Source organism: Eschrichtius robustus, chromosome 12 (genome assembly GCF_028021215.1).
Source record: "Eschrichtius robustus isolate mEscRob2 chromosome 12, mEscRob2.pri, whole genome shotgun sequence".
Classification (NCBI taxonomy): domain Eukaryota; kingdom Metazoa; phylum Chordata; class Mammalia; order Artiodactyla; family Eschrichtiidae; genus Eschrichtius; species Eschrichtius robustus.
The window spans coordinates 70,766,317-70,792,824 of NC_090835.1; the positions used below are offsets into that span (position 1 = coordinate 70,766,317).

A 26,508-nucleotide genomic window follows, 5' to 3' on the forward strand; every position below is an offset into this window, starting at 1 on the left:
AGAGCCTTGTCTTGTTCCTGATCTCAGGGGGAAAACATTAGGTGTTTCACCATTTGCTATAATATTACGGGTTTTTCATAGATGCCATTTACTAGGTTGAGGAAGCTCTCTTCTCTTTTTAGGTTTTTGAATGTTTTCATCATGAAGGGATGTTGAATTTTGTTAAACACTTCTCCTGTGTCTATTGAGATGATTGTGTGGTTTTGTTCCTTCTATGGACAGAATGTATTACATTAATTGATTTTCAGATGCTGACCCTGCTTGCCTTCCTGAGGGGGGAAGGGCGTCCCTCCCTTTGTGGGCCTGTCTTTGCAAGCTAGTCCCAAGTCCTATGACGTGGTCAGGTGAGGTAGCCTCTGGGCAGAGCCAGACTGTGGAGGCCCAAACCCATCTTTCTCAGTTTTGGGGTGGGATGTGCCAGCCTCCTGCAAAGCAAGAACACCTGTTTCCAGCCCTCAGGTTCCAGCCCAACCTGTCATATAAGAAAACCTACTAAGACCAGCAGCAGGGATCTCTTTGGAAATTTTTTTTGGGAAATAACATAAGCCAAGACATGGTATCCCATAGTAGTCAGGGAGGGGATGAGAATGGGAGGGCATGTTCAAAAGGAGGGCGGGGGGCTGGCACTCTGAGGCCTCGAGGACCAGAGTAGGGCAGGTCTGCTCCTGCACTCTGCTGCATGACTCCCAGGCATCTGGGCACTGGCGCAGCAACAAGGGCTACAGTAGGGTCCTGCAAAGACCACCACTGCCACCTTGGGCTTCATCACAGGGGGTCCCAAAAGGCCTGTCAGAGGACATTCCAGCTTTGTCCATTGGAATTAGGTTTTCCAGGAGGGGAGGCAGGTAACTGGCTCCCCACAAGGACATTCCCACTCCTGTCACCCCTCCTTTTGCTGACAGCTCAGCTCCCCCCACCCACCCCCCAAACCCCCCACCCCCCCCACACCCCTCCCCTGCCAATTCAACCCAATCTCCTTTCTCAGATAAGGACCCTGTCACTCTATAGTTTCCAGGACTGAGAGGAAACATGCCAGGTGCTAGGGGGGGTTGGGGGAGGGGAGCAGGTGAGGCTTCAGCCCTCAAAGAATGGAAGGTCCAGGAGACAAAGGGAGCATTTACCATACACAACACACGCACCTTAATACTGAACTGAAAATGGTTAGGAATAAAAACCTGTACTTTGCTCAACTAAAAACCGAGACAGAGCATCAAAGGTGATTTTCTTGCTGTTTCTGGGTGGAAGATAACCTGGGAAATGTAGTCAAGACCCTGAAATTCAGAAATCCCAGGGTATTACCTGGGAATGGCACTGCCTCTCCTCAAAGTGACTCGACAGGCCCACCCAGGCTGGCTCTTTACCTTGGTGGCTTCTCCAGACACCTAGGAGGAGGTGGCTGTCAGAGAGAGGGGCTCTTCAGGACCGGCTCAGCTCAGACTCCTGAATCTGGGGGACCACAGGAAGGAACTGCTGCAAAAACAGGACTTGAGGGTGGAGCAATGGGAAGAAAGTTACCCCAGGGCAGTGGTCAGTGCCATGGGAAACCACACTGGGCTAGAGAAAGGTCATGTGCCATGTGGCAGACATGCCTCTAAAGGGCCTTCCTCCTCTACAGAATTGGTGCCAGCGAGGCCTGGCCTGCTCACCTTGCCATGTGCTTTCCCTCCCTGCCACTTCAGCTGTCCGAAGTGAGTGTGAGATCTTAGTAACCCCCACCAATGTACATTTACAGGATACCTGCACAGGCATGCTCCTGTGTTCCTGGGGAACAAGGATACGTAAGGAAAACTGGGGCAACTGTTACTAGGCCAATGGGGAAAACCAGTTCTGCAAAAGCATCCCGGGGCCTTCCCTGGGCATGACCCAGCCCATACCTGTGAGGAAGTATGACCAAAGTCCCAAACCCCAGCTCTCCGAAGCCATCTCCCCTAGAGCAAGGGCAGAGAAACGTTTGGGGAACCAAGCTGGCCCTCAACTGGTATTAAAACCTCGTCAGCTGGAAGCCCACAGTCTCTAGGGGCCAGCATGTTCCATTTGTAAGTTCTGCTTGTTCATAGGCAAAAGCATATGTTGGGCAGAAGCAAATGAAGGGAGCTTTGCCTTTTCCAGAGAAGGTCAAGCTCAGTGCTTCAGCTGGGCCTGTGTCCACTCCTTCTGCTGTTAACCATGGGACTGCTACACCAACCGACTTGGTAAAACCCAACAAAGTCATCTGCAAACAGTCTGAGAGGACAGCTGGGGGTTTGGGTGGAACATTTTCTGAAGCTGGGAGGACCTTTAGAGCTCCTGTCTCCCTGGGAAGAGGCCTAGGCACTAGCTGTCGCTCTGTGAAGTGGAGTCTCGGCTTGTCTAATTCAGAAAACCACCCAATGACCCGAGCCTTCGCCCTGCCTCCCTCAACACCCCCCGGCCTGCCGCCCAGCTGATCTACACCAAGCCCGGGCACCTCTCATGCCCAGGCCAGGCTGCCCCCAGTCCTGTCACTTTACACACAACCCTTCTCACACAACCTCAAAGGACTGAGAAAGACCCTGCAGACAGTTAAGCTCATAAAAATAAGAGACTCCCCACAAAGCTCCAAATCACCACCAATGCATTTATTTGAGGGAGAAAGGGTCAAATCTTATTAGGAACTTTAAACTGGATAGGAATAGACACTGATCTGCCTAACATCTGGGTGTTCACAAGTGCACAGGTAACCATATCCTGCACGTAAGGCATCACCATTAAACCAATGAACATTTGACGAGAATGACACGTTCTGAGCAGTCACATGATTTCCCTTTCAGAAGGTGCTGCCTTATCAGAAAAGTAGTGTTAAGAAAAACGAAGACAGCCTCCTAGCAAAGGCCTGGACATGATGGTGGCCTCGTGAAAGGGGATCACACCTTATTTACAAAGAAAGAGAGTGAAACTCCCAGCTGAGCTGCAGGATGAGAGCTGGGGCTGACTCGAGGGGTGTGAATGGGGGGTTGGGACCTGACTTCATGAGCCTTTGCCCATCCAACATGGGCCTCCACAAGCCATTCTTTGGCCCCCTGCACAAGGCAGACTCAGGAAATCTGCAAAGTAAGGGGATTCTGCCCCAATTCCCCAGCCCCACCCCACCTTCCCCAGGTCTAACAGTGACCAATCCACTGGACGCAGCCTCACCCCCACCCAACCCCTACTTCTGGACAGACACATGGCATATATGGAAACCGAAGCCCAGCCGTGCTGGAGCACATCTAGGTGTTGCTGGGTTGGTTGTCTTACAGGTGCCCCGAGATGATCAGGCCTCACCCACGGTGGCCAGGCTGAGACAGCGTGTTTTTTTTTAGGTGATTCAGGTTACTCCAGGGCAAAGCACGATCCTGATGACACTCGGCGGAAAAGCAGGCTGGAGCCTCGAAAGAGCTGGCCCTGGATTGGAAGGAGCAGTAGGGTCAGTGACAGGGAGGCCATGCTTCTCATCCCACCCCAGAGCCAGGCCAGCGAAAGACAAAGAAGGGTCCAGTAGCTCAGAGACCCCAGAGTCGGAGATAGAAGGCCTAGGTTTGCATTCCTGAGGGCAAGGTCAGAATCTGCTCTGTGCTGAAGCACAAGGGAGCAGTTTATTTCATGCCACAGGGCGTCCAGTAATTTTTTTTTTTTAATTTATTTATTTTGGGCTGTGTTGGGTCTTCGTTGCCACGCGCAGGCTTTCTCTAGTTGTGGAGGGCGGGGGCTACTCTTCGTTGAGGTGCGCGGGCTTGTCATTGCGGTGGCTTCTCTTGTTGCGGAGCACGGGCTCTAGGCATGCAGGCTTCAGTAGTTGTGGCGCACGGGCTCAGTAGCTGTGGCTCGCGGGCTTAGTTGCTCCGCGGCATGTGGGATCTTCCTGGACCAGGGCTCGAACCCGTGTCCCCTGCATTGGCAGGCGGATTCTCAACCACTGCGCCACCAGGGAAGTCCCGGGTGTCCAGTATTGACCGGGCTACTGAGTAGGAAACCCCCAATGGAGACCCACTGCCCTCTGGCTTCAGAGCCTAAGTGGACTGGGGCTCCTCCAATACTAGAGGACGTGATGGATGTAGGACCAACTGGATTCGCTGGAAGGCCTGCGTCTGTCTCTGGCCTCCCTGCTTTCCTCCTATCAGTCCTTTTCTCAACCTTGAGGCCAGTCAGTGTGCTAGCTCCTCCTGCCCAAGCCACTGCCCCATTTCACTCTGAAGCCAACCAAGGCCAGGAAAAGGCAGGGATCTGTCCTGGGCCAGCCACCTGGTTCCTTGACCCAGAGCTCCAGCCAGCAGGAGGGTGCTGGGGCATAGAACACAAAGACTTCAAGACTGGCACCCTCGCCAAGCTCACCACATGGCCCAGCTCCCCCCTCAGGCTCTCCTGGGCACCTGGGGCATCCTGCACAGGTGGAGGGAGGGGCCGGCCTCCAACATGCCAGGTGTGTTTCCATCCCAGGTTACTTGAGGTATAAGAAGTTCTTAGGCTTCACCACCTACCCTGTGGGCTTCCTCATACTTGTTCTAAGAGTATTTGAGAGCTGAAGAAAAGAAGACCTTGTCTGATGTCTAATTCTTAAGCAAATTCAGACCTGACCACCTCAAACCCCTTCTACCGGTTACAGAAAAAAACCGAATGAACTTTTTGGCCAATCCAATAAAATAAAGTGAACATTTAATTTAAATGCCTCAAACCAAAAGTCTACATTCTCTTTATCCTCCTTACAACATCGGATTCCATGACAACCCCTTAACTTTCCATGTAATGAAGAGTCCACAAAACCTTTCCATCCGACTGATGTGGTGGATAAGTGAGAAAAACCTCCCTGGAGAGCAGGCTTACCTGCACACTCAAGTACTTCCAGCAGTGGATCCAGGATTTGAACACTGGGGAATAAGGGGGTAGCCCGGCCTGCAGCCTGCGGGGAAGGAGAGCATGTTAGATCCAGAGAACAGCGGGAGACAGATCAGCTAAGGAAAAGGAGCCCTCATGAAGGAATGGCCTGGGGCTGCCACCACCCCCATACCAAACCACAGATTCCTCCCAAAGGGGTGCGATAAATCCCAGAGGAAGCCAGGGGGCCTGGTGGGCCGAGCCCACACATAGAGCAGGTGGGAGGGGGCAGGGCACTGGACAGGCTCAGCCAGGTCCCCCCAACAGCCTTGGCAGGGTGCCTGCGGAGGGGCACACACCTACCCGCAGTTGTTCACGGCCATGAGATCACCGACCAGCAGGAAGGGGTAGGTCAGCATGCTCACTGCAATCTGCAGGGAAACCTGAGGGTCAGTGAGCCCACCTACCACCAGCCCCTGGCCCAGGCTCCAGGAGCAGGCACACCCTAGACCGAGGCCTGTGTCCAGCCATCTCCAGAGCTGGCCTCCGAAGCCCCGCCCAGGCCCCCAGCTCAGTGGGAAGAGCAGCTGGCCAGACTTACCCCCATCACAAATTTAGTGTAGCTCCGGATGGCCAGGGCCTGGCTGAACTGAAAAGACAAAAAGGGAGACTGGTTTGCCCCAGGTACCTCGAGATGCAGACTTCAAACATGCAGGCCCTGGCCCCGTCGGCGCTGCCTGGTCTGCACCCCCTTCACCTCGCCCTCCGCACTGGCCTCACACCCCCTCTGCACTCGGCTCCTCACACGCCCACTGCACCCGCAGACTTGATCAGTGCCTGCCCAGGGCTCAGCGCACAGTAAGTGCTTACTGAATGGAAAGTCAGGCACCCATCTGAACTGCACACAGAATCCTGGGTCCTGTAGCAAAAGGTGAAGGGCAACCCCGGGCTTACTGCCACCCTACCTCACCAAACTCTCGCCCCCTTCAGGCCCCAACTCCTGAATTCAACTTTGCCCATGAAACAGCCCCGAGCTACAAAAGGTGACTACCTATCCCTCAGCTTCCTGTGACATGGCCATCCCACCCGATGGATGCCCTGCAACCCTGGGCGGAGATTTGCTCAGCCCTCTGCCTGAGTGGCAGCCTCACCTTAGAGCCTTTAAGCCACACACAGAAAAGCACGTGAAAAATACTTTCAGTGAAGTGTCGACTGCTGTTCTCAGTGAGGTAAGTGCAGCAGCCCCTGGTCAAACACCTGCCCACTTGGACTGGAGGAACCAATCAGCTGTGGGACACCCCTCCCCCTCAAGGCACCCCAGCTGTTCCAGGCTTGTTCTGTGTGTGATGGCAGCAGTTGACCAACCCATAACGCCCCTGAGAAAGGGGCATTGTTGTGCTACTGTAATTGCAGGTGGGAGCTGCTCTCTATGGAGCAACTGGAATCTGCTCACATTAAAAGGCCAATAAGACTCACCTACCCAATTCAAATGGCCAGTTTCCCTCTGCCCCAGCTGCGAGCTCTCAGAGGCACCCCTCACCACAGACTGTGTCCCAGACCACCCCCACCCCGGAACTGCCATTCTGGGGCCCAGACACAGACACACGGAGACTATGAACCCCGCCCACCCCAACAAGGTGATTCTGGCAGACAGGTCCCCAGTCCCTCACCCAGCCTCCGAGGGTGGCTGATTCCCACTGTTAGAATGTCTGGCTCCCAGGAACCCCTGCCTATCACTGCTCCCCAACTCTTATCTTGGGTCAGGCAGAACCAGCTGACCTATCAGATCCCCAGAAACCTTTCCTCAACAAGTGCCTTTCAGAAGGACCAAGGCCTCCCCGTGCCTGACCCAATCTGCCGAGGTCTGTGCATACCAGGCTGTGTAGAGCACTGCTAACAAGAGTCGGGTGCACCCGCATGGTACACTTCCTAGCTGACTGAAGCACCCTCAGCCTGGCCCAGGGAAAGACCTAGTCCCAGCCCTGTCAATTCGCAGGCAAGGGCCCCAGGAGAGCCCTTCAATCTCTGGGTCTCATCTGTCTGTAAAACAGGATGTTATACCTGCTCTGTTCCTTTCACAACTGAGGTCCTGTTAGGATCAAATGTCATAATGTTCACTAAAGGGCTCGAAAAAGCCTAAAACACCGGGCGGAAGTTCAAGGGTTATTATTAGCTGGTCTACCTCCTGATTTACCAGGTATCCCTAGTTTGGTTTGGGTCACTGCCTCAAACTAGCCGTGGATAAGCTAGGGTCTGTGTGACCTAAAGCTGCCCAGGGACGGGCATTCCATAAACCCCTCTACGTCTTGTTAGCGACCTCCTCTCTCGAGGCCGTTCTCCTCGGAGGCAAAGCTGACCCAGGGACAACCAGAGTCTTCTCCTCAGACCCCTCCCCGGAGGCCCTCTCCAGCCCTAGGGGCCAGTACTCAGAATCCCAGAGTCCTCAAGTCTGCCCCAGACCCTGGGCATCAACCGTACATGGAAAGATGGACAAGTCCTTGTTCCAACCAACCTGGGAACCTGGATTCTGGTCGTTCCCCAGCCCCCCTGGGGTGTCACTCACGCTGTCATCCACCAGGTAGGCATTGATGAAGTGGGCCAGCAGGTTACAGCCCCACAAGAAAACCACATCTCCCAGGAGGTGAGGGATTAAGCCGCTAAAAAACAAGGTGAGCAAAGGTGAGCAGGGGAGGGAAGAGAACAATTCCTGGGGGCTCCACACCCAGGAAGCAGGCAAGGATGTTCCAAGCTCAAAACTTCAGCATGTCCACCAGCACCACCTCGGGAAGGAAGCCCGCAGGGGCCACATGGGCCAGCAGCTATCCACAGCAGGAAAGCAGTGTTCCTTTCTCCACGGGGAGTGGGGGGTGTTATGTGTGTTTATATGCTACATCTGACAGCACAAGTTAAGCTTAAGCTTTGAACACTCACAAGCGGTGTTCAAACCACAGAAGCTGGGCCTTAAGACGTGAATGTTGCAAAATCCGGGATTTTCCAATGCAGATTATGAAAGAGTACCTACATGTTAGCAGTCTTCTCCTGGCCTTTTTACCCAATCCACTCTCACAAAACACTTTGCTCACTGCACCTGTATTCACCCCTGGAATGTTCCACTAAAAACATTCCATACAAGCTTTTACAAGGAGGGCTGACTTTTAAAGTGATGGCCTTTAGAATGCGCATCTCTACACACTAATGTGAAGTTTCCCTAAGATACAGTGCTGAGGGAAAAAGCCAGATTGAAACCAGCGGGTCCTGTGTGATACTTGTGGGTTTTGGGGTTTTTTTTTCTTTTTCTTTTTGGCTGCGTTGGGTCTTTGTTGCTTTGTGCGAGCTTTTCTCTAGTTGCGGCGAGCGGGGGCTACTCTTCGTTGCAGTGCGTGGGCTTCTCGTTGCGGTGGCTTCTCTTGTTGCGGAGCACGGGCTCTAGGCGCGTGGGCTTCAGTAGTTGTGGTGCACAGGCTTAGTTGCTCTGCGGCATGTGGGATCTTCCCGGAGCAGGGCTCGAACCCATGTCCCCTGCATTGGCAGGCGGATTCTTAACCACTGCGCCACCAGGGAAGCCCTTGTGGGTTTTTTTTTTTAATGTGTTTATTTGCTTGTTTAGATATAGAAGGACATGGAAAGATCTCCAGGAGAACGGCTGTCTCTTGGAGAGGGGACACAGAATTATGATTTTTGAACTTTCAAAAATCTTATTTCAAAATATTTGAAAGTTCAAAATACCTGTAATACATCTATGATATGAGAGATGTGAATAAAGTGAACCTTCATGAATGCAATTTCCAATCCTGTTGCTTCCACCTGTGCTCAGACTGACTTCTCACAGGTACACTCAGTGCTTTCTGAGTACGTACATCACCTGTTCTACAAACACATGAAGAAAAAAAAGAACCCAATGGGTAAGATATCTGTTGTGTGGGAATCCTACTCACACACCAGAAAAGAATGTATACAGTGAGTGTGAAAAACACCAGAGGTGGTGATATGTAGTGTTTTAGGGTCTGAAGCACCAGTCACACAAGCAAATATTTATTCACACACATATATATGCACACCCATACATACGTGTACATATACAGAGATATGAATATACATATGAATATGTGCGTATATAAATCAAGGTTTATCAACCTTGACACTATTGACCTTTAGGGCTGGATGATTCTTTGTCGTGCGGGCTGACCTCTGCACTGAAGGATGTTTAGCAGCATCCCTGGTCTCCACCCACTAGATCCCAGCTGTGACCATCAAATGATGTCTCCAGACATTACAGATGTCCCCTGGGGCAAAATCACCTCCTAGTGAGAACCACATACATGTACACACACACACACGCCTACACATAGAACACCCTGGCCGATGATGAAACCACGAGATGAGTTAACAGAGAGCCCCATGTCTAGTGTACTGTGCACTTAACAGCATGTATGTCTCTACCTAGACCTTAAAAAAGCAAAACAAAAAATATTTGTCAGGCCTGGATTTTGGGTTCTGTTTGTAGTTTACAGTCTTTTCGGTGTGAGCTTTCTTTACAGGTGGAGTAAGATGGGTGTGAGACACCAAGGAGGGCAGGGGGTCCGGGGCCCTCAGGAGATTGTGTGCCCTGAAGACATCTGCTCTGCAGAAACACAGGCCCCGCACGGCCAGGTCTTGACTTTTTAAGAGAAGCCAGAAATAGGGATTGTTATGTGAAACATCCTAAATGTTGAATATGAAGAACTAATTTCTCAGAAGTGCTATGTCAAACAGGATCCATCAGCTGGAGTCAGCCTGTGAGCTGCCAGGGCTTGACCTTCAGCCCAAGTCACAGATTTTCAGTGACTTTTCAGCAGTGTAACCAAGGACGATGGAAGACCTGAAGACCAGCCTCGTGCGCACCCCCAGCCCTGGAGCACATGGACGGGGACAGTGGGGTCGGGGGTGTGGTTTTGGCCACCCCCACCCCCAGCGTGCTGGACAAACAGTACCATTTCTGTGTAAGCCGCGATGTGGACGGGGCTGGGCAGCTTTGTTCCCGATGATCCGTAGCTCGCATAGGCCATGGAGCTCTACGGGCCAAGGTGCAGCTGCTCAGGCAGGGACAGAGCCCTGTGGTTAGTCTGAGGCCAATAGCTGTGGCCTGAGGGTTGAGAATGCGCCTGTTAGTAGAGCCATGCTCCGTGGCCAGTTATGGGGTGTATAAACTCACGTACACAAAGAATCCCAGCAGCCCCTCTTCTTTGAAAATCTTCCCAATGGAGCTCAACACGCCGCTGTGGAGAACACAGGGATACGACGTCACCCGGGCACCTTGGAGAAGCCCGTGCCCTGGTGTGGAGCAGAGCCTGCCACCCTTGCTCAGAGCCATCCAGTCCTGGCCGGGATGGGGAGAGGGCATTCTCTGTCACCAGGCAGAACCCAAGTGGAGATGATTACAGCTCTTGTTTGGGAGTGAGAGGGCGTCCACGCAGTTTATGGAGACTGGGGAAACCCAACCACCCACAGGGGCAGAACTCCAGTTCTCTACTGCTTTTTTCTATGGATCTGGAATGTAGGAATGAACCTTCTAGCCTGGGCTGCTGCAGAGGCGACGGGACCTTCTCCTGCCTGGCCCTAGTGCTTACTTCTGGCTGAACAACCTTCTGGCAAAGAAGCCTGCATGTCCCACAGAGAGAGGAGGAGAGGTGCCGAGTGGAGAGAAGCACCTTCCCAGAGGGCAGAGAAGGAATACAGGGCCCTGCAGCAGAAGGCCCTGCAATCAGACTGCACAGACGCAGCTTAGGAAAAGGCATCTGGCCCTCCGCAGCAGGGAACTCGGGGATGCGCACCCTGCCCACTGCAGCCTGTTAGAGATCACGGGACAGGCTGGGATGCCTTAGGTGTGAAATGCAAAGGAGGCTCAAGTGCAACCTCTGTGACCTGTGACAATGCCAAGTGACCTGTTCTGCATAGAGGCTCTGCGAAGCCGAGAGGGCCAGGGTGGCCTAGGAGAAAGACGGTGGGAGCCAGAGCCCTGCCAGGCCCCACTACCCTTCTTCTCAGGACAGTGGCTCAGCCCACTGGGTTCTAAGCCCACTGGGGGAATGGGCCAATTTCCCATCAGTGAACTCAAAATGAGGCACCATGGCAGCCAAGCTTCCTGGGGCGGTGGCCCCAAGGACAGCAGCAGCAAACAACTGAACCCAGGAAATGAGAATCTGAGCGAGGAAGGATAACAGATGCATGTACTCCTGCCACAAGCCTCCAGGACCCACCTCTTGTCCTGCACTGAGCCTCAGAGGGGCAGGGAGGGCACAAGTGCCACAGGGAAGGACTGTGTCAACACACCTATGCCCCTACAGACCCAGCTCAGTGCCAGGCATGGCAGGTGCTGGGTAAATATTTGGTAAACAATGGAAGGGCCAAGCCCCAAGGCCATGGGGTGGACGGCCGCTTAGGAGAGGATGAAACGAACTCTAAGCTGGCTTCTGTGACAGCTGGAAAAAGGGCTAGGGCATAACCTAGGGGGTCTAGGAGGGAACCCCACCAGGACTCCTAATCCAACTGGACTCCAATCCCACTCACCCCTCTGTAGGGCATCTAGGCTCATCCAAGGCTGCCCCAGACAAGAGAGGGAGAAAATACCCCTGGACCCAGACTATGGAAGCCACTACCCCATTCCTCTGAAGCTGGCACATAAGAAATAGGGCAGAAACGGGGCAGCAGCTGACCCCAGTACGGCCTGTCCTGGCAGACTCTGAATAGTGACAGGGCCACTCCTGCCAACCCTGAGAAGAATTACCCACCTGTACTTGGCCTCCCGTCCCACAAACTGGACCATGCAGCGCATTGAGATGACTGAGGAAAGAGAAAACACACACAGGTGACATGGTGGCCAAAGCCCAAGACTCCCCAGCTGTGGGTGGGGTGCCCAGCACAGTGGCCATTGCACAACACGGCCCGTGTCAGAGCGTGGGAGGGGAGGAGGGCCCCTGGGATTCCCCATCACACCCCATGACCACGGCATCCCATTTCTTATGCCTGGGAAGAGCCCCAGCTCCCTCTGGACTGAACTCCCGGCCAATTCCAGTGATACTACTTCCCAGTAATTCTACTGCTGCCCGTCTACAGCCCATGAGGGGTCACCCCACGGCTGAGATGCAGTCTCCAATGGGGCGGCTCACCATGCAGGGGGTGGGCCAGCATGCGGGACACGCACTGCATCATCATCTCATAGGAGGTCTGCAAGAGAGCAGAGGGCGGGGACTTGGTCTGGCCTGTCTCTGGAACTGGTGCCCACGGGGAGCTACAAGCATTTACAGGGGAAAAACTGGGATCCTGCAGCACCCATGTGGGGTCGGTCTACCTCAGATGGCCCCCCTTGTCACCCACGCAAAATTCCCTCTACCCAGGACTGCTGCCAGTTCCCAGACCAGGTCCCGTGGCGGCTGAGAGGCTTTCTGTGATTCCCTGCAGTGGCCCTGCTGGGGCTCCTTCCACATCCCACCCCACTGTGCACACAGCAGGCCCCAACTGTGACTCTTCAATGACCTGCCCAACTGGGCAGTGAGAGATAATCAGGCTCCCCTCTCTACTTCCAGGTACCCACCTCCTTCACCACTTTCTTCAGAGAAGTCTTCATGTCATCTTTGTTGGCAACCTGTTCAATCTCATCTGGAGGGAAAACCTGAGATGCAAACAACAAAGGTGGATCAAAAGCAAAATACAGGTGCGCCTCTTCGATGTAACTTTGAAGGGATGGAGAGGGCAGGAAACAGCTCCTACTATTTTCTTGGCCATGTCCATTAGCTGGGCCCGCCTCGGGTAACCCCCTGGGGCTGGAGCTAGGGGAGAGAAAGTCCCCGCCTAGTGTCACATTTGCAAGAAAGCAGACAGATGGTGAGGCAGGGACCTTTCCAATTGAGGAGACTTGGCGTTGGACCACCAGGGCTTGGAGTCTGCCTTTGGTGCTGGGGTGGAGCCCTGACCAGTCTGGGAACCGAGAAGCAGGACCAGTGCACATGGCTGCCTCCACGGGTGGCAGGGGGCTCAGGGGAACCTCGGGCAACCGGTCCTGGCTTCGCCCCGGGCTCACCTTCTTCATGCTGCCCCGGGTCACGGTGGAGAGGGCGTTGGACATCAGCCGGGGGCTCAGGCCTCGGAACAGCCCTATCTTCCCATCCACTTGCACAATGTACTTGGCTACAAGAAAGCAGAGGTGGCAGCGTCACGTCCAGCCCAGACGCACCCACTCCTGGGTCACATTCACACCCAGACCAGACGCAGCTCCTCCTTCTTCAGTACCTGCTGACTTCAGTCACAGAAGGGAGCACCGTCCAGGACCCCGGAAGAAATCGGGCCCCACCCCCAAACATCTTCTCTAGCCCATTTCTTTTTGTAAAACCTTCAAAACATATTTTTCTGATGAACAAGTTCATATGTTTTTCTTTTTGTAGTTTGGAAAATCTACTTGGCAAACTTAGCTACAGTTTTTCAACTCAGCAACTTAAGTGCTGCAACCTAGGAACCAATTCTGTTGTTTATAAAAAATGTTTTTTTCTGGGAAAAGAAAAAATGGAAAACGGCAACCGCAAGCGGTGATGAAGTTTGCAACCTAAGGCAGGGAAAAAGGAAAAGGAAGGGCTCCCAGGGGAAAGGCTCAAGAGTGTCCTTTGAGCATGCCACGGAGAGGGCCATTCCCACCTCGTCACTGTGCTGCATCCAGGATCCCACCGGGCACCTACTGGCATTTATTAATTACAGGGGGGAAAGCCAGTGGAGAAGTAACTAAAACAGAGGCACCAATGAACTATTCTATAGAAAAAAACTTAAGTGGTCAGGGAAGCTGGACCCTGACCCTGTTTGAGTCAGTGTTTTTTTGTTTGGGTCTCTAAAAGGATACTTTCTTAATGTTTTGCTGTTTTATTCAATATCAACTTTTAAATGATGTTCAAAAAGGAGACGTATTTTTATAAACCTGCATACCTGGAAGCTGGCAGAACATTCCCTCAGACAATGTGCTCCCCTCGAGCCAAGACTTTAGCTCTCCAGCACCGCACAGTGGCGGGAACCAGCAAGGGAGGGTGCCGTTCTCTCTGCCACATGTCTGCCAACAGCAATTCCATGTGGCAGCTGTATGGGCTTCCCCTGGTCCTGAGAACACCTGGTACCTGCACGTTTGGCTTCCTGAGACTGGGGTGGTGCTGGAAAGAGAGGAGTAGGCGGAGAGAGGACACTGGGCGACGTGGCCAGGATGCCCTGCTTCACGGAGTGAACAGGCAGAAGGAAGGTTTATTTTGGGGGAGGGGAGAGCCAGTCAGCAGAAGGGAGAGCTGGCGGGATAAAGCCTGAGTGTGGTCTCCAGCAGGACACTTAACCTCTTTCCATCCAGTTTCCTAGCCAGAAAAAAAGGGAGTAAGGACCCCTACTTCTCCCCATCTCAGAGCTGAATTACGAACAAGTGAGAGCAGACAAAGGTATGCAGAAACGTCTACAGAGGCCTTTGTGGGCCCAAAGGGCCCCCTGGCTGGCAAGGGGCTCCATCATTCCATGGTTTCTCTGCAGTCCCTGAAAACTCTCCAGGAAGTTCTTTCTGGGAGAACACCAAAGAATGTCATGGCAGCTGTGGTGCTTTTCATAGCTGACGGGGAGTAGTAGACCCCGTCCAGACAGTCGTTAGACAGTCAGACAGCTGAGCCCCCTCCCCAACACCAGGAATCTGCTTACACCATCTGCACTGAAACAACATTTATATAAATGGCGGGGGGCGGGGGGAGCACCTCAGAACTCTGCTCATCTTTGCAAGAGGCCGTAAGATGATTGTCAAAACCCCTCTGCCCTGAGTCCTTTCGGGAATGACTGTGTGACATGAACAGAGATGATCTGGGTTCCAACCTCTCTATGGCTAGAGCCTGCATAATGGTGTATGGAGGAATCACACGTAGGGGCTGGCAGCCCGCCACCCCGGCCTCCTGCAAATCCAGCGTCGCTCTGTATACCGGCTTCATTGCACTACGGTGGGGGGTGCCTCCCTGATTCTGTGACGTCCTCCTCCCCCACTGACAACTTTTAAGTGAAACAAGTATGAACAGATTTCCCCACAAAATGACATGTTCCACCTGGCTCTATACTGTACTCAACAATGAGGTGGCAAAACTGGAAGAGAAACATGACATCAGATTCTGCCAGCAGGGTGTGAAGTGAAAAAAAGGTGACAGGAGGCGAGGCCCCAAGTTATTTGGCAGAAAGAAAGATTTTCAGAGAACATTCTAGACTGACTGAACAGATAAGATGAACAGAGGTGGAGGAAGCATGAGAGGGTCGGCCTGGCTGTGAACACAGAGAGCAAAGGCATTTAAAGAAGTCTGGGGAGTTCCCTGGTGGCCAGTGGTTAGGATTCCAGGCTTTCACTGGCGTGACCCGGGTTCAATCCCTGGTCAGGGAAGTGAGATCCTGCAAGCCGTGTGGTGTGACCAAAAAAAAAAAAAAAAGAAGTCTGGGAAGTGTGGGGACTGGGAGAGGGACAGGGATGGTGGGTTTGAAACGGCCTTGGCCAGCTGGAGGTCAGGGGATGAGCAGCACAGGCAGCCGGTGGGCTTTGCTGGCATCAGGGAAGCTCCACCGTGGTGGGCTTCCTGATGGAGAGACCCTCTGGCAGGCAAGGTTGCAGGGGGCGGAGGGGGCGGGTGCTTGTATGGAGGGCCTGGGCATGAAGAAGCTGATAAGGAGTATGGGGCCAGAGCAGTTAGCAGCCTTCCTGAGCTCAAGCAGCTGACGAGGGCACACCAGGGGTGAAGCCGAGACCCACCATGTACCGTTCTACACCCAGGGGATGGAGATGCCTGAGTGAGTAGGCACCACTGCCTGAGGAATGCAGGGGAACAGGACAAAAGAAAAGAACCCAGGAGGCCCCAGTGGGCCTCCTGCTGGAGGAGCAGGAAAGCAAAAGAACTGCTAAAAGGGCAGCCAGACTGCTCAGAAGGCCAAAAAAAAAAAAGGAAAACCACCCCCTAACCCCGCTTCCAGGCACAGCCTGGGGTGGCCAGGATGACAGGGACCATTGTCCTGGACTGCCCTCTCTCAGGTACCTGTCTGCCTATCCTGCTGCCTGGGCTGACAGCTGGCAGCTCACACAGAGGAGCCGGACGAAAGCTGTGTTGGTCACCTGCTCCCATCTTGACACCCTGCTGCCTCTGACCCCTCTTCCATGCCAGCTCTGACTCTGGGTGCCCCATGCTGCCCGGCGTGCTCCCCAGGGCCACCTGGGCCTGTTCCGTGTTTGACGCTTCTTTTTTGTCTCTCTCGGTGTGGGCTTTCCTGCCTGGGAAGCACACTCACCGTAGGTGAAGAAGCTCGGCAGGTAGAGGACCTTCCTCCCCAGCACATTGGTCCCAATGGTGGGGGGCATCGGCTCATGACCTACCTTCAGAATCAACAAATACAAAGGGAAAGTCAGATTCTACTGTTGATTCAGTCTCACTACTTCTCACCTTTCCCAGGCCTCTAACTCTTCTCCCACAAAGTCTAATGCTATTTCTGTTGATGTTTTCCCCATCAAAACATACCCAAAATTTCATCAGTGTCTATAACTGTCAACATCGTGTAATCTCCCAACGCACAGAAATGTCCAGTCCCAGATACCACCCTTACCACAATCCAAGTCACCCCATCCCTCAACATTCTTACCTTCCAATTCCAGATATTTCCAGTGCAGAAACCCCCCATGTTTATGCACTTCAAACCCCATGCTCATCTCAGAAAAAAATCTCAGTTAATTCTCATCACCAGGTTAAAACATCAGTCCAGTCTCAATCCCAAATGTGGCAACACCAAAACACATCACACCCAAATCTCAGCCCCAAACTTCAGACAGCTCATTCACCCCACACTCAGATTTCTTACTGTACCCACTGCAGATGTCGACAAATCTGTCCCTCTCACTCCCAGCCACCTCAAATCCCAGCTGCTCCTCAAACAATTCCTCAGCTGTGATCTAATCTTGATCACCCCATATCCCTGTGACAGAATGACCCTGTCATTTCTGCAGGGTTATCATAATTCTTGCTGTATAGATGCTGGTTATAATTAAGGTATGTGTTAAACTCATGGGTCGGTGAAGGACCAAGCCACCCAAACCTCTGTGAGGAGGAGAGGCTTCTCCTGAGGGGTGAGGCCATCTGTTATGCTGCCAATTAATGAGAAGATTCTCTGCTGCCACACAAGGGGCAAGGTGTCTAGGAGACCAGCGCCTTAGTGGGGTGTGAGAAGGCCCTTCCCTGGCAGGGGACCAGGGCCGTAGCCCTGTCCCTCAGAGCAGGGGACCAGGGGACCAGGGCTGTAGCCCTGTCCCTCAGAGCAGGCCAGACAAATCCATGGACCAGAGGAGCTCCTCTTGGATGTGGAAGAGGGTAGAAACAGCAGGGTTGGGAAGCTCTGCCTTAAATAGAACTAGGTACGCTTCCAGCGTTTTGGGGGCTCAATTTCCTTTCTTCCTCACCTTAGTCAAGTGTTTTGAAGTTCAGGCTGTCCGTTATGGATGGGATTCTGAGCTACATGACAGATTACTGATCATAAATTAAGAAACTCCCTCCACGATGGAGAACTTCTTAAAAGAAAAACATCTAGCCCAGGGGAGTCGAAGGAAAGGGATGGCCAGGTGACCAAGCAGTTAGCCCTCCCCTTCCAGACCTTTCCCCTTCTGGGTTAAAAGCCCGAAGGTTCTGAGGTTAGTTTTGCTTTGATTTTGTTCTCTCATACAGGCAGCATTCCATTTACACCCTCAACTCCAAGTCTGAGCCAATGTTCTTTTGCTGCCTTATCCACTCCAGTCACAACAACTGGGGAGGCCCATCGATTCCAATTTCACCCTTAAACCTGCTTGTTCCCTTCATCCTGTATCCCCATGGCTCCCAAATCTGTTCAGTCTATTTTCTTAACTTCCACCTGTGTTATCAAAGGCACGCTGACCCTATCTCACTCCTATTCCCTTCACTCTCAAGTTCTAATTATTTGTTCCCAAGTGTACTCACCCAATTTCATCCCCAAATCTGTTAACCCAGTCCTAACCACAGCCAAAGCTGTGGTTCTATACCATATACCGGCAGAGCCAGTCCCTCAAATCTCTAACACCCATGAGCCCTGATCTCAGGCACTGCATTCTTACTCACTTAATCGGGACAACCCCCAGATCTGCCAATCCAGTCCTGCCATCCAACCCCAAACTGGGATCTTCCTTTTTGCAAGATGTTATCTCTGATTCCCAAGCTATACCCATTAAGATTTCACCCTCAAGGACTTCCTGGTGGCACAGTGGTTAAGAATCCGCCTGCCAATGCAGGGGACACGGGTTCAATCCCTGGTCCAGGAAGATCCCACATGCTGTGGAGCAACCAAGCCCATGCGCCACAACTACTGAGCGTGCGCTCTACAGCCTGCGTGCCACAACTACTGAGCCCGCGCACCGCAACGAAGAGTAGCCCCTGCTCACCGCAACTAGAGAAAGCCCGCGTGCAGTGATGAATACCCAACACAGCCAAAAATAAATTAATTAATTTTTTAAAAGAAGACTTCACCCTCAAATATGTTACACTCAGCACAAGCTGCGTTCACATCAGGTAGACCACCTCAGTCACCCCAACTGGGCTCACCCATCCTTATCCACCCCCCATACAGTTCTTCTCACCCTCTGGACTTCCTCATTCCCCAATTCCCTATCCTCCCTCATTCCCCATTCTCTCTCATTCCTCAATTGCCTTGCCAAGTGACCCTTATTTCAATTTTCTTCTCCTGTAAACCAAACCTACCAAGGTCCAAATGATGGAGCCACTTCCGGGTTCCTTCACATGGAGCACTCCCCCCATTCCTTGTACTCCAACATCCTCCATTCCACAGACACTCCCATCAGCCACCCTGAAGTCCCAGCCCTCACCCAATCTCACTCCATCATCCTTGCTTCTCATCTCAGGTACCACCAGTTCCAAAGCCTCAGTTTCTCTCCCAAAGCTGGAATCTCTATTGCTGCAAATACAACCTGAATTTTTGTAAGTAATGCAGCCCTCACTCCCAAATCACAACCAAACGCCAGTCTCGACCTTCCCCCGTCAGCCATTTCCAAATCTCAGTCACGATTAGATTCTAGTCAGGCACCGTGATGTCCCTGAAGGAATCTCCTCATTCTTTGTCACAGTCCTTGTCACACTCCAAAATCCACTGCCTCCATTCCTCAGACCCCAGATTTCAATTACTCCTATTCTCAAGTCCCTCTCATTCCAACTGTATCTCCCATTCTCAGTCCATTATCAGGACAGTAAATCTGATACCCATTTGTCTCAACTCAAATCAAATCTCAAGTTTTGGTTAGGTCTCCATCTCAAACCCTCCCCCCCCTTAACTGAAAATTCTAGGCTAAACCTTCAGATATTAGTCAAAGCCCAAACTATCCACATCTACATTGTGTTCATCTCAGTCATGCCCACCTAATTCTGCCAAATGCACTCCCTCCACCTCAGCTCGGGCGCCCCCTTCCAGCTCCATCTCTCCCTTTCTCAAGCAGTCCAATTCATCTGTAAGGCACTGCTGGTCCCACCAAATATGCCAAGTGCCCCTGCATGCCTCGATTCCAGAGACATCCTACCTTGGCCTCATTTTCTGCCAGCCCCTACACATCCTGCCACCCTGTGTTCCAACTGGCCCTTCTGCCCAATTCCACTACGCCCATCCCCCTCAGCCCATCCCCCCATACAGCTCCCAGCCCCAACCGAGAATTCAATGTTCTCCTCCAAATGCGTCATCCCTTTCCCCCTAAAAGCCTCCTGGCTCCCCTTTCCAGACAAATCGCCACTACCCCTCCCCCACTGCGTCGCCCTATCTGTTCCCCTCCCCCAAAGCACGTCATCCTGTCCCCTCCTCCCATCAAATCTGTCGTCGCCATCAAATCCAGAGCCCCCATCTCCTGTAACCCGATTCGCCTCCGCCTCTCCCACCAAATTCCGTCACCGTTAAATCCAGTGCCCCCGTCCCCTCCTCTCCGGAGTCTGATGCCCCTTTTTCTTTCCTAAATTTTTGGCCATGACCCCCAGTCCTTTGTTCCCCACCCCCACCCCAAACCGCTTTAAATCCAACTCTATCAAATCCAGAGCTCTTGCTCCCCTTCACCCTAAATATGTGCTCATCTTCTGAATATTCTGCCTTTGGCCCCCAAACCTCCTCCCCACCCAATCGCCAAAACTTCCCACCCCTCCCCCAATTCTGTTGTTTCTTCTTTCACCCCAAAATGCTGCCACTTCCCTCCTAGTCCAAGTCCATCGCCTCCATTCTTTCGTCTCCCAAACCTATCTCTCCGTTCCATCGCCCCCTCCCCTGCACCCCCAAATCCCTCGTTCCTTCCACCCTCTCCCAAATCTGTCGCTGACCCCTTTGCCCCCTTCACCTGCATCCCCAAATCCCTCACCGTTTTCCTCCTCTCCCGCTCCTTCTGCTCACCAACCCGCCGTCCCCGCCCCTCTCCTCAAATCCGTCGCCATCGACTCCCCCACCCCCATCCTCCTCCAGATCCTGGCCTGTCACCTTCTTATCAGCCCCCACCTCCCTATGGCGCCCCTGGCCCCACACCTGGATGAGCAGCTTCACGTAGAGCAGCGGGTGACTGAGCGCCGTCACTCCGGCGCCCAGCGCCACGAAAAGAGCCTCGGTGGTCGGGGCGTTGTCCCCGGAGCCCAGGCCCCCGGATGCGCCGTCCATCCTGCGGGCCGAGGGTTGCGCCGCAGGCCGAGGGTGGCGCGGATGTGCGCGGTGTGCAGGCGGCGGATCGCGAGCTCGGGCCTCGACCCCCGCCGCCGCTCCGCCGCGAGCTCCAGCTCCTGCTCCGGCTCCCGCCATCCCCGCGGCACCGCCGCGAGCCCAGGGCGCCACTTCCGGGTCGGAAGCCCCCATGGCAAGGGGCGGCGAGGTCACACCCCCGTCACGTGACGGGACGGGCGCCCTGCCCCTCGCTGGCGTCAGGGGGCGGGGCCGGGCCGCACCACTCGCGGCCGCGGGGGAGTGCAGGAGCGTAGGCGAGGCGGGCGGTAAGCGACGGATGCGGTACCCCGGCGGGGTCGGGTCCTGGCTCAGCGCTGGGCTGTGAGCCGCGGGTCAGTGGTCGCGGGTCACCGGGCTGTGGGTTCGGAGACTGTGAAGGCGGCCGCAGGCCCGGGCGCTCCCCCGGGAGCTCCGGAGAGCGGCAGGGGCGGGGCTCGGAGGTTCTGGAAGCCAGATGCCCCCAATATGGTCTGAGGCGCTTCCAATCCCCCTCCCAGGCTTCGGGAGTTTTCTCCGCAGTTCTGGGCCCGCCTTTTCGCGGCCCTGTTCCCGGGCCCCGCTGCCTGCGAGGCCTCCCGCTGCAGGCCGAGTCATTCGCGCTCGCCAGCCTTGTCTCACCCCTTTGCCCTCCCCACCAGACCAAATCCAGTTGCACCTCGGCGGTTGTGGTCTTCCTCCTTTGCAGTTGACCCTTCGCCAACCTGCCTTAGAGCTCATGGTTAGAAAATGTGTTTTGCCCTATTTACTTCACTGGGTCTGAAGGTTTTATTTAGTCCTTCAGTGTGAGCACACGCAAGCGTTCTGCTAGGCGCCGATAGTCGTTAGGTAATAAAAATGAGTAATAACTGGCTCTTAAATCGCACTTATTTGTGCCACCTTTTGAAGTGCTTTGCAGCAAGATAACTCAAGTATGATCCTCTCAGCAGCCCTGTGAGCAAGGTGTTTATTCCAGCACGTGCCCTGTTCATGTTTGTCAGCGTGCCCATCCCCTGCAAGAACACCTAAAGCCTGCTAGTTGTGGAGGTGCTCAATAAAAGTTTCTGTTTCAACGGAAAGAAAGCGAGTATCCAAGAGTCGGCAGGGACACAGCAATGGGTGACCTGATCCCTTTGTCTGTATTTATCCTGTGTTCATTGTGAGAAAGTTCTTTAGAATAGACATCTACCTTCTGACCCCTTAGTCCGGATTTGAAGTCTGCCCTTCCTGCCTCCCTTCCTGCCTCGCCACCTGAAAAGCCACCTCCCGGCTGGCTACTCCTGACAACAAATACTCTGTACACTTTCCACATCTAAATCCTGTCAGTCCGCCTCCCTCACTTGCTCTCTCCCCGACGCTGGCCTGTCTAACCCAGGTTTCTTCTGGTCTGAGTCACTGGAAAGCCTCCTAGCCCTTTCAGGTTCCAGTGTTTGCCTCTTCAAACACAGCTTTCATCAAACCTACCTCCCACCCCCAGGAGCACTTTAATTGACTTCCTTTTGCCTGGATTCTCATTTAGCTTTCTTAACAGGGACCCTAAAGTCAGCTTCATCCACAGCCTCATCTAATGTTACAGCGCCTTACTAACTCCACCCAGAAGAGTGGGGTTACCTTCCTTCTAAAATTTCCTCACGCAAACGTTCTCCTCCTCTGGGCTTTTCCTCCCCATGTTTCTGCAGCTCTCTGTTTTTCCTTCTGAACCCCATAGTGTGTCCACCATTAGGCCTTTTACTCTGCCTTACGTAGTCACCTTACTTTTTGTGTGTATTTGGTCCTTTCAAACTGTGGTTCCCTGTAAAGCAGCTACATTGTGTTGCATTGTTTTGTATCTTTGCACCAACTATGGTGATAAACATAGAGTAAATGTTCAGTGAATTGTTTTTAAGTAATTGAACAGTTTAGCCCAAGAAATTAAAGTAAAAATAGGTCAGTTAAAGCTGTTAGATCCCTAGGGGAGGAAGTGGAAGCAAATGCAAAACTGCCCTGTAGCTATGTTTCCACAACTCAGGGCTCATAGGGACAAAAAGAGGAAGAAAAAAAAAAAAATCCTCACGATAAAAATATTACAAACCACTCAAAAACACATTCCATTACAAGAGTAAATGCGCAAAACAGGAGGATTAATACTCGTGGGAACTTGACGTAATAAGCAATCTGAAAGAAACTTTAAGGGGAAAACGGTAGTTTTCAAATGAAGGCAAAGATAAAGAATAGAAAGTGCTGGAAAAAAAAAAAGAAAAGGACATTGTGAAAAAAGAAGAGGTATATTTGAAAAGGAATCAAATAGCTCATCTAGAAATGAAAAGTATACTCACTGAAATGATTGAGTGAAAGAAAATCTTGCTCAGCATTCCCTCTACTGAGCAACGTGGCAGTATGTACTCAGAGCTATGAAGCAGTTAGCTCTGGACTGGTTAGCGCCTCCCTGTGTATGCCTCCCATTACCCTCTGTGACTGCCTCCTCACAGGGCTTACCGTGCAACACTGTGGCTGCCTGCTTTCCTGTCAGTCTCTTCATTAGACTGTAAGTTCTTGGAGTCCAGGGACTATCCTATTCATGGTTGGCACAGTGCCTGGCACGTGGTAGGAACCCACTAAATATTTGCTAGAAAATGAATGAGCAAATACACTTTTAACAGTTGTACAAAGTTATTTATGGTAGCGCCACTTAAAGAATGAAAACTTGGACTTCCCTGGTGGCGCAGTGGTTAAGAATCTGCCTGCCAATGCAGGGGACATGGGTTTGATCCCTGGTCCGGGAAGAACCCACATACTGCGGAGCAACTGGGCCCGTGCGCCACAACTACTGAGCCTGCGCTCTAGAGCCTGTGAGCCACAACTACTGAGCCCACTTGCTGCAACTACTGAAGCCCACGCACCTAGAGCCCGTGTTTCGCAACAGGAGAAGCCACTGCAATGAGAAAACCGCGCACCGCAACGAAGAGTAGCCCCCGGTCACCGCAACTAGAGAAAGCTGGCACACAGCAACGAAGATCCAATGCAGCCAAAAATAAATTAAAAAAAAAAAGAATGAAAACTTTAGGGGGCTTCCCGGGTGGCACAGTGGTTAAGAATCCGCCTGCCAATGCAGGGGACATGGGTTCAATCCCTGGTCCGGGAAGATCCCACATGCCGCGGAGCAACTAAGCCCGTGTGCCACAGCTACTGAGCCTCTGCTCTAGAGCCCGCGAGCCACAACTACTGAGCCCATGTGCTGCAGTTACTGAAGCCCGTGCGCCTAAAGCCCGTGCTCTGCAACAAGAGAAGCCACCACAATGAGAAGCCCGTGCACCGCAACGAAGAGTAGCCCCCACTCGCCACAACTAGAGAAACCCTGCACACAGCAGCAAAGACCCAACACAGCCAAAAAAATAAAGAAAATAAAGAAAAAAAGAAAAAAAAATGGAAACTTTAGGAAGACCCATATGCCCCAAAGTAGGATCAAACAAACAGCAGAGAATTAACAAGAAATATTACTCTTGGGAATTCCCTGGCGGTCCAGTGGTTAGGACTTGGCCCTTTCACTGTCGTGGCCCAGGTTCAGTCCCTGGTCGGGGAACTAAGATCCTGCAAGCCTCGTGGTGCAGCCAGGAAAAAAGAAAAAAAAAAAAAAGAGAAAAAAAGAATACTGTTGAGAATTGCCAGGTATATAGATCACCAGTCCCCAGGATCCTGTGGGGAACTACTGTTACAATGAAAAGAGAGAATACAAAATAGTAAGTACACATTATTGCAACTAAGTTGACATCACACTAACCAGGTCAGGAAGGAACTTGAGGTGATGCCAAGCCCAGCATGAGAGTTCAGGCCGCACCTGGGGAAGCGCAGGTGTCAGAATTTATCCTGGTGTAAAGAAGATGGGTTTGGCTGGATGCAGGCTCCCTGTTTACTAGTTCTGAGCAAGAACGTTCTGGCTGCTGCCTCTGTTCACCTGCTTGCCTGGGGTAGGGGTGGGGACCACTGGCCTTCCGTCTGTACTGAATTCCTGGGGTCCCATACTCACCTTAACTCAGGAATCACCTCTTGTCCTAATTAAGCTAAAAGAAGGTACATTATAACTGTCATCATCTCAGGAATTCTGGCATATCATGCAGGTCACCAGATGTATTGGCATGCGAGATCACTAAGCCTTCTGGGAGAAACATGGAAGACAACTAAGGGACTAAAAGGTCCCAAGGCCTTGGGATGAAGCCTACAAGAGTGAAGACGGGGAAATGGGGCCTCTACACCCTGGGGAGACATGGTGTGTCACGGTGAGCACAGTACTCAGCCCAGGGTGAGAAAGGATCAAGTGCCTGGTTGGTATTCTGCTCTATCATCCTCCTCTTGGTGGAGAAAGGTGAGCCCATTTAAATCTCTTGTGCCCAATGTCTGTTTATCCTGAGAGGTGGGAAGAAGTTTTCTTCTCCTGCAGTAAAAATCAAACATTAATGGGCCATTGCCCCGAGTCTGGGTGAGTTTGGGGATTTAGACGATATCAAGACTTTTCATTCATTGGAAGAATATTTAGCACTGAAAAGGCATGAACTATTGATATGGGCAATGACATGGGTGAGTCTCAAAAACATTATTCCAAGTGAAATAATCCAGACACAAAAGAGCACATGTTGTATGATTCCATTTATATGAAGTTGTAAAACAGGCAAAATTAATCTGTGGGGATAAAAATCAGAACAGTAGGGACTTCCCTGGTGGCACAGTGGTTAAGAATCCGCCTGCCAATGCAGGGGACATGGGTTCAAGCCCTGGTCCAGGAAGATCCCACATGCCGTGGAGCAACTAAGCCCGTGTGCCACAACTACTGAGCCTGTGCTCTAGAGGCCATGAGCCACAACTACTGAGCCCGCTCACCACAATTACCAAAGCCCGTGCGCCTAGAGCCCATGCTCCGCAACAAGAGAAGCCAATGCAATGAGAAGCCCATGTACCACAACAAAGAGTAGCCCCCACTCGCCACAACTAGAGAAAGCTCGCACGCAGCAATGAAGACCCAATGCAGCCAAAAATAAATTAAAAAATAAACAAATTTATAAAAAAAAAAAAATCAGAACAGTGGTTACCTATGGAAGAATGACTGGAAAGAGGCATGAGGAACTTTCTGGGGGGAATAAAAGCATTCTTCATCTTGACTGGGGTGGTAGTTATGTGAGTAGGTACACTAGTAAAAGCTCACCAAACTGTACTCTTAAAATCTGGGTATTTTCTTGTAAGACCATTATTCCTTAATTAAGGAAGAAATATTTCAGGACTAAGATTCTTGTTGTTTCCTTTTAGTGAGTATCTAAGGGCTTTAAAGGGTCAAAATGTCTATTGCACACATGCATGTGAATTCTTACATAACTAGAAAAACAAAACTATTCCCTTCTCCACTGCTTCCCTATCAGCCTGTGGCAGAGCCTGAATCCTTATGTGCAGTGGTGTGCTGGTAAGTGTTTAATAACTGGCCCTCTAGGAAAAGAAAAGCCCTGATTCGTAGCACTTGCTGATTCACGTAGTGTAAATATTCTCACCATGGCTGATTTCATGCTGCTAGTGAGATGTCACTGAGCACAGACTTGGGAAGAAATGGGTACAGTTGACTTTCGCAAGCCAGTAGGAGCCAGCTCCAGCACACCCCTGCGGCAAGCCTTTATTGCAAATCTTCCGGGGAGTCTTGGCGGAGCTGAGGGAGCAGCCGTTAAGCGGTGTGAGGCTCTGGGGTGAGCAGCCATTTCCTGTTAGCTTGAACGTGAAGGATGGCAGGAAGGAAGGGACACTGCTCTCAAGTGGTCGTGTAAATACAGCCCCGTTGTAAGAGGGGTCAGCCTTGCAAGATATGGCAGTTCGGCAGCTGTATAACTGGGGTTAGCAATCTGCTGGCAGCTTTTGGATTTTCAAGTGAAAATATGGGTTATTTCACTTAAAATTCCTGAATTCTCTTGGGGAGAACAAAGAGCAAAATCCAGTACCAGAGGGCCTGCACTC

General features: G+C 52.2%; 1 protein-coding gene across 2 annotated transcripts; it reads right to left on the reverse strand.

Annotated features, from left to right (window-relative positions):
- Positions 1-2,576: 2,576 nt before the first annotated feature.
- Positions 2,577-20,721, reverse strand: MTCH1 (mitochondrial carrier 1). 2 transcript variants are annotated; one of them, XM_068559446.1, is made up of 12 exons: positions 20,380-20,721; positions 16,108-16,192; positions 12,866-12,972; positions 12,380-12,457; positions 11,955-12,012; positions 11,577-11,628; positions 10,005-10,064; positions 7,373-7,466; positions 5,411-5,458; positions 5,173-5,240; positions 4,819-4,894; positions 2,577-3,402 (listed from the first exon to the last, which is right to left on the reverse strand). In XM_068559446.1, exons 1-12 carry the CDS (start codon positions 20,698-20,700, stop codon positions 3,331-3,333), a joined length of 1,119 nt encoding a protein of 372 aa, XP_068415547.1. In that variant the 5' UTR covers positions 20,701-20,721; the 3' UTR covers positions 2,577-3,330. The 2 variants fall into 2 exon arrangements, with proteins under 2 accessions (XP_068415547.1, XP_068415546.1); XM_068559445.1 differs by having other exon boundaries at positions 7,322-7,466; positions 20,380-20,720.
- Positions 20,722-26,508: the final 5,787 nt, after the last annotated feature.